This window comes from Neoarius graeffei, chromosome 2 (genome assembly GCF_027579695.1).
Source record: "Neoarius graeffei isolate fNeoGra1 chromosome 2, fNeoGra1.pri, whole genome shotgun sequence".
In the NCBI taxonomy this organism is placed as follows: Eukaryota; Metazoa; Chordata; class Actinopteri; order Siluriformes; family Ariidae; genus Neoarius; species Neoarius graeffei.
This window is the reverse complement of record NC_083570.1, coordinates 43,852,335-43,867,985: the sequence shown is the minus strand read 5'-3', so window position 1 is coordinate 43,867,985 and position 15,651 is coordinate 43,852,335. Positions and strand designations below refer to the sequence as shown.

The 15,651-nt window shown below is 43.8% G+C and overlaps 1 protein-coding gene across 5 annotated transcripts in view; it reads right to left on the bottom strand.

The window, feature by feature from the left end:
- anks1b (ankyrin repeat and sterile alpha motif domain containing 1B) overlaps positions 1-15,651 on the bottom strand; it is a 504,499-nt gene that overhangs the window by 325,088 nt on the left and 163,760 nt on the right. For 4 of the 5 annotated variants that reach the window (XM_060914283.1, XM_060914286.1, XM_060914284.1 and 1 more), the window contains exons 4-6: positions 14,401-14,697; positions 7,003-7,078; positions 6,391-6,492 (exon numbers count right to left, since the gene is read on the bottom strand). In XM_060914283.1, coding sequence (XP_060770266.1) covers positions 6,391-6,492; positions 7,003-7,078; positions 14,401-14,697 — 475 coding nt within the window. Of the gene's footprint in view, positions 1-6,390; positions 6,493-7,002; positions 7,079-7,846; positions 8,070-14,400; positions 14,698-15,651 lie in introns of those variants that run through there. The other variant, XM_060914287.1, reaches the window with a different exon arrangement.

The window sequence follows — 15,651 nt, the reverse complement described above, 5'->3', positions numbered from 1 at the left end:
CAATTAAAAACAGTTTGTTTTTATTGTATTTATTTCATTCCTGGGCTCCCATCTGTAACAGGGAGTGATGTTGCATCCCATTAATACACTTTACAGTAGATTATTAGATTCTAATAGAATAGATGAACCAAAATAACTGGAGATCTTTTTTAATGGGCCCCGACTCGTTACAAGTATGAATAGGTGGGTCTTAAAGTAGAGAAGGTTGAGAACCCCTGTTTTAGAGATCTGAACATGTTCGTAATGTAAAATTATAGCCTGAGATTTTCGTTTGTGGGCTTCAGAAGAGTTTACACTCGGTGTCATGCCACCTTTTCACTGAGTCCCTTAAGGTCACAAAGTAGGATGCTATGACCACAGGGGTCCATGAAGTATAGATAGCAGGTCTGTGACTTTGTCATTGTTGTCATAATCTCATCTCATCTCATTATCTCAAGCCGCTTTATCCTTCTACAGGGTCGCAGGCAAGCTGGAGCCTATCCCAGCTGACTACGGGCGAAAGGCGGGGTACACCCTGGACAAGTCACCAGGTCATCACAGGGCTGACACATAGACACAGACAACCATTCACACTCACACCTACAGTCAATTTAGAGTCACCAGTTAACCTAACCTGCATGTCTTTGGACTGTGGGGGAAACCGGAGCACCCGGAGGAAACCCACGCGGACACGGGGAGAACATGCAAACTCCGCACAGAAAGGCCTTCGCCGGCTACAGGGCTCGAACCCGGACCTTCTTGCTGTGAGGCGACAGCGCTAACCACTACACCACCGCGCCGCCTGTGTTGTCATAATGGAAAAAAAAAATCAATGAAAATAAAAACTCTCCAAACTAATGCACACCTTCAACAGGTTAAATCTGTTTATTATATTGTAACAGTCCAGCTAGGACATGTCAAAATAATAAATACATTTTAGCCTAAGGAGTGCCATGGTTTGGAGAGATTTTTTCTCTCTCTCTCTCTTCTTTTCCACTGATTTTTTTTCCCTTGTCACCAAAGAGCATTCAACTCTAACACCGTTTAGAATAAAGATTTTTTTCAATATAGAGCACTTTTAAAATGGTGGCACGATGGTGTTGTGGTTAGCATTGTCACCTCACAGCAAGAAGGTTCCGGGTTCGAGCCTCACAACTGACAGGGGTCTTTCTGTGTGGAGTTTGCATGTTCTCTCTGTGTCTGCGTGGGTTTCCTCCCACAGTTCAAAGACATGCAGGTTAGGTAAAATACCCAGCCACTGGGGTTACACAAGACGGTGTGTACTTAGACAAACAACCATTCACGCTCACATTCACACCTACGGTCAATTTAGAGTCACCAGTTAACCTAACCTGCATGTCTTTGGACTGTGGGGGAAACCGGAGCACCCGGAGGAAACCCACGCGGACACGGGGAGAACATGCAAACTCCACACAGAAAGGCCCTCGCCGGTCATTGGGCCCGAACTCAGAACCTTCTTGCTGTGAAGCGACAGCGCTAACCACTACACCACCGTGCCGTCCCAACCAATGATTATTTTAATAAAAATGTGTTCTGTGAGCGGAAAGTTCAGAAATGAAAGTAATAAAAACATACAAGGAGTCATTGGTGTGCACAGACAGACACGAGGTGGTGCTCAAGCACCTGCCCCTCTGCCCTCTGTCCAAAAAAGTGCCCTTTTAAATTTTTTTTTTTACAGTTTACTGAGGCCAATGTCGACATGATCTTTTAGAAAAGCCGCGGCATTAAAAGCGTGTGTGAAAATAATGTCCCGATGTGTGCCCCCTCCGCACACACACCGGACCTCTGTCTCTCTTGCTCTGTCACGTGAACAAGCGTGCAGTGCATTTAATGTGAGGTTACAGCAGCATAGCGTCCTGGAAGCCACGGCCTTGTCGTAGCGCAGACAACACATCGGGCAGTCAGTCAGCTCTTCCCCTGCCCCACCAGCCAGGTAACACATGAATCGAGTGAAAATGTATTGTTTGCCCTCTAAGCCCAAGCTGTAATTATTTTGTCGTGAAGTAGCCCGTCGCATACAGAAACAACTGCACATAAGTATTATATTTTTTGCTAGACCATTTTCAGATTTAGGAAAACAAAAATTTATTTTTCTATTTTTGTCCAACTAGAGATTCCTGGCAAAGTCAAAAAGCCTTGATGTAATAAATTAACATTAAGTGGTTGTTTTACACCTTTAAAAACTAAAACGGGTCAGTGGCGACCCGAACACAAGAGGAGGGTTAAATCTCAGACTTTTATAATAAGGTGTTCCACATGTGCAAAAAAGTGCCCTTTTTTCCCCCCAGAGCACTTGCCCCCCAAAATGTCTGTGCACGCCACTGCAAGGAGTACAACAGAAGTTTTACTGGTATCAGTATCGTTAGCAGGCATCTTTCTGGCCAACAGTGCAGGTGGAATTGTGCCACAGAGAGGAACAAAATGTAAAGAGGGGTTTGAGTGAATTTACTAATAAGAGGAGGTCTGGGGGCGGCACGGTGGTGTAGTGGTTAGCGCTGTCGCCTCACAGCAAGAAGGTCCGGGTTCGAGCCCCGTGGCCGGCGAGGGCCTTTCTGTGCGGAGTTTGCATGTTCTCCCCGTGTCCGCGTGGGTTTCCTCCGGGTGCTCCGGTTTCCCCCACAGTCCAAAGACATGCAGGTTAGGTTAACTGGTGACTCTAAATTGAGCGTAGGTGTGAATGTGAGTGTGAATGGTTGTCTGTGTCTATGTGTCAGCCCTGTGATGACCTGGCGACTTGTCCAGGGTGTACCCCGCCTTTCGCCCGTAGTCAGCTGGGATAGGCTCCAGCTTGCCTGCGACCCTGTAGAACAGGATAAAGCGGCTAGAGATAATGAGATGAGATGAGGAGGTCTGGTTTAGCATGCAGCTGGGATATCCAATAAAATCAGCTCCTTTCCTTAGCTTTAAGAACCATATATCCCTATTGATGTTTTTATCATTACATACCATTAGATTTCACGTAAAGATTTCTAGTTGTAAAAATAATCAGCTGACTGACAGAAATTACACAAACAAGTCCAAAATCCACAACTGTGCAATAGATATCACACTAATGCAGACACTTAAAGGAAAAGTCTGGTATTTTTTAACTTGGGCCCTATTTTCCCTTCTCTTTGGGTCCAAATATTTACGAGAGACAAAAATGATTGAAACTGGTCCAGTATTGAGTTAGAACGCTATAACTGTCAACCACAAACAGCTATACAATGTAATCCTACGGGGCAATCATCCGCGTCAAAGTAAACCGCTTGTTTTGGCCACTGACATGCTCATAATCCTATTAAAAGTGTCTGACAACATGGAAAGGACCCCTACAGAGATGTAGTGTCTTGCAAAAGTATTCATCCCCCCGGTGTTTGTCCTATTTTGTCGCATTACAAGCTGGAATTAAAATGGATTTTTGGAGGGTTAGCACCATTTGATTTACACAACATGCCTACCACTTTAAAGGTGCACATTGTTGTATAATTGTGACACAAACAATAATTTAGATTAAAAAACAGAAATCTGGAGTGTGCATAGGTATTCACCCCCTTTTGTGTGAAGCCCCTAAATAAGAGCTGCTCCAACCAATTCACTTCATAAGTCACATAATTAGTTGATTAAGATCCACCTGTGTGCAATCAAAGTGTCACATGATCTGTCACATGATGTCTGAATAAATCAACCTGTTCTGGAAGGACCCTGACTCTGCAACACTACTAAGCAAGCAACATGAAAACCAAGGAGCCTCCAAACAGGTCCGAGACAAAGTTGTGGAGAAGTATAGATCAGGGTTGGGTTATAAAAAATATCCCAAACTCTGAATATCCCAGGGAGCGCCATTAAATCCATTATAGCACAATGGAAAGAATATGTACCACTACAAACCTGTCAAGAGAAGGCCGCCCACCAAAACTCTCAGACCGGGCAAGGAGGGCATTAATCAGAGATGCAACAAAAACACCAAAGAGAACACTGAAGGAGCTGCAGAGATCCACAGCGGAGATGGGAGTATCTGTCCATAGGAACACTTTAAGCTGTACACTCCACAGAGCGGGGCTTTATGGAAGAGTGGCCAGAAAAAAGTCAATGCTTAAGAAAACACATTTGGAGTTTGCCCAACAGCATGTGGCAGACTCCCCAAACATATGGAAGAAGATTCTCTGGTCAGATGAGACTAAAATTTAACTTTTTGGCCATCACGGGAAATGCCATGTGTGGCACAAACCCAACACCCTGAGAACACCATTCCTACAGTGAAGCATGGTGGTGGCAGCATCATGCTGTGGGGATGTTTTTCATCTGCAGGGACAGGAAAGCTGGTCAGGACTGAAGGAAAGATGGATGGCACTAAATACAGGGCAATTCTGGAGGAAAACCTGTTTGAGTCGGCCAGAGGTTTGAGACTGGGACAAAGGTTCACGTTCCAGCAGGACAATGACCCTAAACATACTGCTAAAGCTACACTGGAGTGGTTTAAAGGGAAACATTTAAATGTCTTGGAATGGCCTAGTCAAAGCCCAGACCTCAATCCAGTTGAGAATCTGTGGCATAACTTGAAGATTGCTGTACACCAACACAACTCATCTAACTTGAAGGAGTTGGAGCAGTTTTACCTTGAGGAATGGGCAAAAATCCCAGTGGCTAGATGTGCTAAGCTAATAGAGACATACCCCAAGAGACTTGCAGCTGTAATTGCAGCAAAAGGTGGCTCTACAAAGTATTGACTTTGTGGGGTGAATATCTATGCACACTCCAGATTTCTGTTTTTTAATCTTAATTATTGTTTGTGTCACAATTATACAACAATTTGCACCTTTAAAGTTGTCGGCATGTCGTGTAAATCAAATGGTGCTAACCCTCCAAAAATCCATTTTAATTCCAGTGACAAAACAGGACAAACACCAAGGGGGATGAATACTTTTGCAAGACACTGTATGCCTGTGTCTGCTGACTTCAATAACTGTAAAGAAACTGTTGAAAATGACTGTTTCTACACTCATTGTTTTACCTTTCTCTTTTTCCAGTCTGACGCAGCGCCCCATGCAGTGCCTGTAGTTGATTATCGCACAGGGCTGTTTTCTGATGTTTACAAAAGGGATCCTTTCCATGATTTCAGACACTCATTCACAAATTCTGATTGACTTCTCCTTTTGTAAATATCAGCGTACAGCCCCCAGCGGTTTAAAACTATAAACCCGAATGGGTTAGAATGGCCCAGTCAAAGCCAAGACCTCAATAGGTTTATGAGTCTACAGGAAGATGAAAAAATTCTCGAAAAAGAATGAGTGAAAATATCAAGATCCAGATATGCAAAGCTGACAGAGACGTATCCCCAAAGACTTGCAGGTGTAACTGTGGTTCTAAGAAATATCAACCATTGGCCCTTTTCCACTACCCTTTTTCAGCTCACTTCAGCTCGCTTCAGCTCACTTCAGCCCGACACGGCTCGCGTTTCGACTACCAAAATACAGCACGACTCGGCTCGCTTCAGCCCTGCTTAGCCCCTAAAACTCGCACGGTTTTGGAGTGGGGCTGAAGCGAGCCAAAGCGAGCTGAGTGAGGCTGGGGGCGTGAGCAGACACTCCCCTGTGCACTGATTGGTGAGGAGGAGTGTCCTCACATGCCCACACACGCCCCGCGAGCACGCTGGGATCTGTAAACACCGTAAACCCGGAAGAAGAAGAATTACGAATTACGAGAATTTTTGAAGCCTTATGCGCCTCGCCTCATCTATACGCTCTTGCCAGTATCTGTTGGCGTTGTCGGTGACAACAAGCCACAGCACCAATACCAGCAACACTAACGACTCCATGTCCTCCATGTTTATTATTTAGTATTCGGGTTGTGAGACTACCGCTTAAAAGCTCACTGATGTTACTGTTTGTGCTGCTTAACGACATCACGTGACGTCCACCCACTTTCGCTAACTCCACCCAATGTGTCCACCCACTTCCAGCCAGCACGGTTCAGCGCGGTTGTAGTCGAAATGCAACTCCAACAGCCCCGCTCAGCTCGACTCAGCACGGCACGGCTCAGCTCGACTCAGCTCGACTCAGCACGGCACGGCTCAGCCGCGTTTGTAGTGGAAAAGCGGCACATGAGGGGTGAATACCGATGCAACCAACAAATGTCTGCTTTTTTGTTTAATTAACCTTACACATATGGTGGTGCAGTGGATGTCCTTGTCGCCTCACAGCTCTAGGCTCCTCACTTCAGTCCTCAGCTTGTTTTTTTTGTCTGTACACATGTTGTCCCTATGTTAGAGCAGATTACCTCTGGGTTCTTCAGTTTTCTTTTAGTCATTCATTTTGTGTTTCCAGCCATCTGTGCACTTTACCTTTTATGGAGTTTTGTAGGAGTCACTAAATGCAAATGTGTCTGCGCGCATGTTTTAAAAATGATTACCTTGTATGAGAGCAGTGATCTGTTGTGATTTCTGGGCTGGATGTTCCCTTAGTATGTCAAGTGCAGTTTTCCCATGGCAATCCCGAATGTTGACGTCAATCCCTATGGGGCAAGGAAAAAAAAGGGGCGAAAGGAAGACATACACCATTACAAAGAAAGGAAGTTACACAGAACGAGTGCCACTACTCATCATTACCAAGAACTACAGCTTTTACAGTTTCTGTAAATGTCCGGATATTGAATAATTCTTTTATCGTCACGAGAGAAGAAGAGATACACAATGCTAATGAGAAAATGTACTACACACACTTTACGTTACCAGTCCTGCATAAACACTATCGGATTGGGGGAATGATTCTCCCTCTTACTGAGTACAATCAGTTTAGATTTAAAAAAAAAAAAAAAGTACAACATCCCAAAGCCTATTCACTGTGCAGGAAGCTCCCAAATCTCAGACTTCCTATTCCACAGATGGCTCTGAGAGGGAAACTGCAAGGTCACACACACACGGAGCTATGGAACTGAGGCCAGAGGATACCATGCCCTGTTGAAAAAAAAAGAAGAAAAGAACTCAAAGTTTATCACATTGAAAAGAGAAACGGAATGACTTACCTGAGTCAAGCAGGAGCCGAACTACATCCATCTTTCCATATAGAGCAGCCTCATGTAGAGCGCTGCCCTTCTCCGTCTGCCAGCGAGACAGAGAGAGAGAGAGAGAGAGAGAGAGAGAGAGAGTGTGTCAATTCAATAACTCAAGCATACGCACACTGAAGTGAGGGGTAAAAAATATGAACATGTGTGCGATAATAATCTCCATCAACATAATCATGCTGTCCTCTAGGACAATTTGCAGAGTAAATTAAACTACAGCAATTTCGCCTTGCCTGGAGATTCATCATGCATTACACATTTATGAATATACAAATTATGATTGAACATGGTGTGTATAAGACACAGAGCGCGCTGACTGAACTGGAGATTAAAAGAGAAAATGCACCAGAAAAGATGAACGAAGAGACACAGAAACACAAGGAAGTGTGTGTGTGTAAAGGCTCTCAGTTTTTTCCTGAACAGACAGCAGATCCTATTGGCTTTCATTAAAACAAAGCCTGCCCAGACGAATACAGAATCACTCCCTACAGTGCATTGCTCCTGATTAGTGGCTCCACCTCAGGTTCAAATGTCACGGCAACACCGCATCAAGCTAATTGTGTCATAGAGAACTAAGGACTGTGGTGCCGATATCAGAGGCAGAATCTACCTTCCTGTCTATCACCTTTCTCCTGATCTTCATTATTGACGATCATTCACACCAATCTCCTCCTTTCTAAAGTGTTCTTGGAACGTCCTGACCCAAATACACACCAGCACAGAATAAACTGTGCAGTGAGATTTACTAACAGTATTGAACATGCACTAACACACAGACACTATACATCAGATAAACACTACTTACATCTCTAAGAATGCAGCTTCACTCAAGTTAAATATCTCAGACCCGAGAGTCTCATTTCAGGGGGCTCAAATGCAAAGAAATCGAAATATATTCCAAAAACAAACTTCTTGCTTGTCCTAGAACCAACCCTCCTGGAAAGAGTATAGCATGAACTTCCTGCCAACTGGTCCAGTCCATAGATGACACTTACTGTAGAGACTGTACGAGATGCTGAGTAGAAGTTTATTCCTGTAGCTTTGGATGAGTTCTGAGCACATCCCACAGCAAGACAGGAAGTACAACCCTCCCTCACTGAAGACCACTTCCTGTCCTGTTTCCCCATGATGATTAGTTCACAATGTCAGCAGAGAAAACAAATCCTTTCACTCTCACTTAGCTTCCAGGAATTGAAGAGCTTTCCTGTTCTGCTGCCTCTCTATTGCTCTTTTTTCTTTTTAGCATAGCCAGATCACCTGTTCTGTTCAAACACAGATGTTCAGATACTTTAGTTAGTTTAATATCACCTATACAAGCAAAACAACCACTATGGGCTTTTATTTTAGAAAGGAGATTGTGGTTCACTGATAAGTTAGTCATCACAAACACCAACAGAGATATGATGAAGGGTAGAAATTCCTGCCTTATTTTTGATACAGCTTCACCGTAGGATTCACTGCAGGTCTCATGATGGCCAGAATTTCCATCCATCCATTAGCCATAACCACTTATCCTGTGCAGGGTCTCAGGCAAGCTGGAGCCTATCCCAGCTGACTATGGGCAAGAGGCAGGGTACACACTGGACAAGTCGCCAGGTCATCGCAGGGCTGATACATAGAGACAAACAACCATTCACACTCACATTCACACCTACGGTCAATTTAGAGTCACCAGTTAACCTAACCTTCATGTCTTTGGCCTGTGGGGAAAACCCACGTAGACACGGGGAGAACATGCAAACATGCAAACCCCACACAGAAAGGTCCCCGTCAACCACTGGGCTCAAACCCAGAACCTTCTTGCTGTGAGGCAACAGTGCTAACCACTACACAACGGTGCGATCATTTCTCAAGGGCAAATATGCACGCACACACACACACACACACACACACAAAACCCCAATTCCAAAAAAGTTGGGACACTGTGTAAAACATAAATAAAAACAGAATGTGAAGATTTGCAAATCATGGAAAGCCTATATTTCACTGAAAATAGTAAAAGACAACATATCAGATGGTAAAACTGAGACATTTTATTGTTTTTTGAAAAATCTATGCTCATTTTGAATTTGATGTCAGCAACACGTTTCAGAAAAGTTGGGACAGGGGCAACAAAAGACTGAAAAAGTTGTGTAATGCTTAAAAAAATAATTTGGTTGATTGGCAACAGGTCACTAACATGACTGGGTATAAAAAGAGCATCCCAGAGAGGCGGAGTCTCTCAGAAGTAAAAATGGGGATGGGTTCGCCGCTCTGTGAAAGACTGCGTGGGCAAACAGTGCAACAATTTAAGAATAATGTTCCTCAATGTAAAATTGCAAAGAATTTGGGGATCACATCATCTATGGTCCATAATATCATTAAAAGATTCAGAGAATCTGGAGAAATCTCTGTATGCAAGAGACAAGGCTGAAAACTGACACTGGATGCCTGTGATCTTCAGGCCCTCAGGCGACACTGCATTAAAAGCAGACACGTGTCTGTAGTGGAAATCACTGTATGGGCTCAGGAACACTTCGGAAAGCCATCATCTGTGAAAACAGTTAATTACTGCAGCCACAAATGCAAGTTAAAACCAGATATAAACAATATCCAGAAACACCGCCACCTTCTCTGGGCCCGAGCTCTTTTATGATGGACTGAGGTGAAGTGGAAAATTGTCCCGAGGTCTGACGAATCAAAAGTAGAAATTCTTTTTAGAAATCATGGACACCACGTCCTCCAGGCTAAAGAGGAGAGGGACCATCCGGCTTGTTATCAGTGCACAGTTCAAAAGCAGCATCTGTGATGGTATGAGGGGGCATTAGTGCAGGGGTTTCTCAATATTTTCTACTTTAAGGCCCACCTATTCATATTTGTAACGATCGGCAATTATTTTGGCTCATCTATTCTATTAGAATCTAATAATCTACTGCAAAGTGTATTAATGGAATGCAACATCACTCCCTGTTACAGATGGGAGCCCAGGAATAAAATAAATGCAATAAAAACAAACTGTTTTTAATTGTAGGTATTGCATTTAAAACTGTATGGATGTGCCAGAAGCCAACATAAAACCCTGCATGCAGGGCATTCTCAGTCAAAAGGGATTAATGATCCAAAAGTGGAGTCTGGTCCATTAACACAATAATTTATTGCCATGTTTGTTTACAGCAAACAAGCAACCAAGAAATACACTCAAAAGAAGTGGATATAGAAACCACTCAATGGGATTAGATCCTTACACGCTAACAAAGAAGGATTTTTCCTAGGAGTTGGAAAATTATCCATCCGTTGAGTTCCCCGACATCTCAAACTACCTGGTGCTGCAGACATCGTTCTACACGGACACACAGATGAAAACCTGAAAGAGCATGAAGGCGTATAACTTTTTATATGTGGCTGGGTTAAAGATCTGGGGATCAGGACACTACAAGATAGACGGCAGTAGACGGCTCTAAGTGCAGGAAGAGTGTTTATTAGCAGGCGTGATATTAACAAAAACAAAACAGAAATCGGAAATCATAAAACAAAGTATTTAAACAGCGTTATAAACATGGCTAGAAACAAACGTGACAGTGATAATACAGTTAGGTCCATAAATATTTGGACAGAGACAACATTTTTCTAATTTTGGTTCTGTACATTACCACAATGAATTTTGAACAAAACAATTCAGATGCAGTTGAAGTTCAGACTTTCAGCTTTAATTCAGTGGGTTGAACAAAATGATTGCATAAAAATGTGAGGAACTAAAGCATTTTTTAAACACAATCCCTTCATTTCAGGGGCTCAAAAGTAATTGGACAAATTAAATAATTCTAAATAAAATGTTCATTTCTGGGCGGCACGGTGGTGTAGTGGTTAGCGCTGTCGCCTCACAGCAAGAAGGTCCTGGGTTCGAGCCCCGGGGCCGGCGAGGGCCTTTCTGTGTGGAGTTTGCATGTTCTCCCCGTGTCCGCGTGGGTTTCCTCCGGGTGCTCCGGTTTCCCCCACAGTCCAAAGACATGCAGGTTAGGTTAACTGGTGACTCTAAATTGACCGTAGGTGTGAATGTGAGTGTGAATGGTTGTCTGTGTCTATGTGTCAGCCCTGTGATGACCTGGCGACTTGTCCAGGGTGTACCCCGCCTTTCGCCCGTAGTCAGCTGGGATAGGCTCCAGCTTGCCTGCGACCCTGTAGAAGGATAAAGCGGCTAGAGATAATGAGATGAGATGAGATGTTCATTTCTAATACTTGGTTGAAAACCCTTTGTTGGCAATGACTGCCTGAAGTCTTGAACTCATGGACATCACCAGACGCTCTGTTTCCTCCTTTTTAATGCTCTGCCAGGCCTTTACTGCAGCGGTTTTCAGTTGCTGTTTGTTTGTGGGCCTTTCTGTCTGAAGTTTAGTCTTTAACAAGTGAAATGCATGCTCAATTGGGTTGAGATCAGGTGACTGACTTGGCCATTCAAGAATATTCCACTTCTTTGCTTTAATAAACTCCTGGGTTGCTTTGGCTTTATGTTTTGGGTCATTGTCCATCTGTATTATGAAACGCCGACCAATCAGTTTGGCTGCATTTGGCTGGATTTGAGTACACAGTATGTCTCTGAATACCTCAGAATTCATCCGGCTGCTTCTGTCCTGTGTCACATCATCAATAAACACTAGTGACCCAGTGCCACTGGCAGCCATGCATGCCCAAGCCATCACACTGCCTCCGCCGTGTTTTACAGATGATGTGGTATGCTTTGGATCATGAGCTGTACCACGCCTTCGCCATACTTTTTTCTTGCCATCATTCTGGTAGAGGTTGATCTTGGTTTCATCTGTCCAAAGAATGTTCTTCCAGAACTGTGCTGGCTTTTTTAGATGTTTTTTTAGCAAAGTTCAATCTAGCCTTTTTATTCTTGAGGCTTATGAGTGGCTTGCACCGTGCAGTGAACCCTCTGTATTTACTTTCATGCAGTCTTCTCTTTACGGTAGATTTGGATATTGATACGCCTACCTCCTGGAGAGTGTTGTTCACTTGGTTGGCTGTTGTGAAGGGGTTTCTCTTCACCATGGAAATTATTCTGCGATCATCCACCACTGTTGTCTTCTGTGGGCGTCCAGGTCTTTTTGCATTGATGAGTTCACCAGTGCTTTCTTTCTTTCTTTCTCAGGATGTACCAAACTGTAGATTTTGCCACTCCTAATATTGTAGCAATTTCTCGGATTTTTTTTTTTCTTCAGTTTTCGCAGCTTAAGGATGGCTTGTTTCACCTGCATGGAGAGCTCCTTTGACCGCATGTTTTCTTCACAGCAAAATCTTCCAAATGCAAGCACCACACCTCAAATCAATTCCAGGCCTTTTATCTGCTTAATTGAGAATGACATAATGAAGGAATTGCCCACACCTGCCCATGAAATAGCCTTTGAGTCAATTGTCCAATTACTTTTGGTCCCTTTAAAAACAGGGTGGCACATGTTAAGGAGCTGAAACTCCTAAACCCTTCATTCAATTTTAATGTGGATACCCTCAAATGAAAGCTGAAAGTCTGGACTTTATGTTCACGTCCATTATATAACTATAACTTGAATATGTTTCAGTAAACAGGTAAAAAAACAAAATTTGTCTCAGTGTCCAAATATATATGGACCTAACTGTACTTCGCAACGCCTCAGTGAAAACCGCGGCCGTATCTCTGCGTGCTGAATGTGCTCAAATCAGTATCAGGTGTTTTCCATAACGACTGGGTCCCAAGAGCACGCACAATGCGCTCCATGAACGAATGCGGCCACTCAAGCTGTGTCAGACTCAAGTGCGCGAAGGCATGACAGTCAAGTGTTCACCTACTGTGTGACCACGACTTTTAGCTCACGTGTATATCGCCACCAAAATGCCTCATTTTCATCGATAACCCATCGTAAAGCATCGTGAGCCGTAGTGTCACCGCAGCTTAATGAGGCGGATGTGACGTCAGATGCAACCCAGCAATTGTACCGTCCTCTGAGTAAAAATTGGCTTCAACTTGGAAAAAAGAATTCACGGCCCATGAGATGGCGCTTTGCGGCCCACTAAGGGGCCGCGGCCCAGTGGTTGAGAAACATCTGGGAAGGCATCATTAATGCTGAATGATATATACATGTTTCAGAGCAAAATGCTGCCGTCTAGACAAAATCTTTTTCACGGAAAGCCTTTCTTCTTTCAGCAAGACAATGCCAAACCACTATCTGCACATATTAAAACTGCGTAGTAAAAGAGTCCGGGTGCTAAACTGGCCTGCTTGCAGTCCAATCCTGTCTCCCATTTAAAACATTTAGTGCATTATGAAGTGTGAGACCAGTTAAATAGAAGGTAAAATTTTATAAGTACAGTATTACATCCTCATCATCTTTTTCCAGCCTGTGCCATTTCTCCCAGATGAAAGAGGGATAGCAGAGAGAGAGAAAAAATTTAGAGACGGAGAGGAGGAGAAACCTGGTTTCAAAGTCCTGCATGTTCATACAAGCTGTTTTCACACAGAAACAAATGGACTCTAACTGCATTTCAAATTACAAATCACACTCCTATACATACATACTTAAGCGAGAGAGTTTGCTGATGAGCCTGTGATAAATAGCACCAATCGTAAGAACATACACAAACCCACATGTGTGTTGGCCCAAGGCCCTGCCAGAGGAACAGACCGTTCTCTCAGAGCCAGATCAATTATTCATCTCCCCCAGAACAATAATCTCACCAAGTCCCTTTCTCCATCGCTCTCATGCACTCTTTCTCTCCATCCATTTCTCTCACTTCCACAGCTTCATTTTCTGTTGCTCTCTTTCTAAAGTCTTTTCATGCATACATTTACATACACTGAAGCAGACAACAGAGAGCTTTCAGGACAAAGGTTCAAAACCAGTGAAGTCAAATTTATTTGCTGGGGTTTCACAAGTGGCACAACAGAAAAGTGTTTGCCTACAGCCATCCCAACCTTGTCTGGGAGAGCTAGAGGGCAAAACTGGCCATGCTGTCTGGATGGGAGCGATGGTATACTCTCTGTCCAATCACGGTGACGCTAGCCAATCATGTGTGTCTGTGAGCTCATGTATGCAGAAGAAGGTCGATAGCTCTTTCCTCTAAGTGTGTTATGCTGCTCTGTGATGCGGAAGTAAAAAAAAAAATGTGTTTGGCTGTTGGAGGAAGCAGGTGTTAGGCTTCACCTTCCTTGGGTGAATGATGGGGAATTGAAGTTGACCAAATTGTGGAAAAAAATAAAGAAGAAGAAAAAAGATTGATCGAAGATTGTAAATACAGTGGCAACCACTTAGAGCTAGAACCCATGAAGATGAATAAAATGCCTCCTTCCTTCAAACCTTCCACAGATTTCCTGTTCATTTGTGCATATCTTCACAGAACAACACACACCTCTGTGTTGACGTCCATGCCGGCCTCCAGCAGCACCTGCACGGTGGTGTGATGTCCATTGCGGGCAGCGAGGTGCAGAGGCGTGTGTTGCCGTGTGTTGAGGCTCATGAGGTTGGGGTGAGCATTCAGCAGCATACGCACCACCTGCAGCCGCCCATAGAGTGCTGCCAAGTCCAGTGGTGTCTCCCCACACCGATTTCTCATGCTCGGGTCTGTCAGCTCCTGCAGCAGGACACACACCACCTCCGAGTGGCCATACTGAGCCGCACAGTGCAACGCTGTCTCCTTCTCATGGTTCTGCAACACAGAGATAGATATCTTGACTTATTACTAACGAAAATGTAGGTCTGTTCATGAAATTTTACGTTCATTCAGGTCACTTTAAAAGTCTAGCAGTAGTACTTCAACAGCTCTGACTTTCACAGCTAATCAATTCTAATAAATAGGAAATCAGTAATCATTCGATATCCAGATGGTACATGTAATATTCATATCTAATTACTGTCCTTACCATCAGTCATTTATGTTTTGTGTCCCCACATGGTGTTATTCTCTGTGACGGCTACGACTGTATATAATTAGGCATATCAGGTGAAAATTCAGGGCGGCACGGTGGTGTAGTGGTTAGCGCTGTCGCCTCACAGCAAGAAGGTCCTGGGTTCAAGCCCCGGGGCTGGCGAGGGTCTTTCTGTGTGGAGTTTGCATGTTCTCCCCGTGTCCGCGTGGGTTTCCTCCGGGTGCTCCGGTTTCCCCCACAGTCCAAAGACATGCAGGTTAGGTTAACTGGTGACTCTAAATTGAGCGTAGGTGTGAATGTGGGTGTGAATGGTTGTCTGTGTCTATGTATCAGCCCTGTGATGACCTGGCGACTTGTCCAGGGTGTACCCCGCCTTTCGCCCGTAGTCAGCTGGGATAGGCTCCAGCTTGCCTGCGACCCTGTAGAAGGATAAAGCGGCTAGAGATAATGAGATGAATGAGATGAGGTGAAAATTCAAATTCAATCCAAACTGCTTGAAATGGCTCTCAGTGAATTTAGAACTGAATGCAGAACGACTTACTTTTCACAGAATTAAAACATGTTTAGCCGTTCTTGAGATATTACAAATCAAAGATTGAAAAAACGGCTTAATTTTTAGAAAACGGCCGTAATATGATGTATTAGGATAACATGGTCCAAAATGGGCCTCATTAACGAATGAGATCAAATGTTTTTTGCTTAATAATTTTTTTTTTATTTAAGATATTTACAGG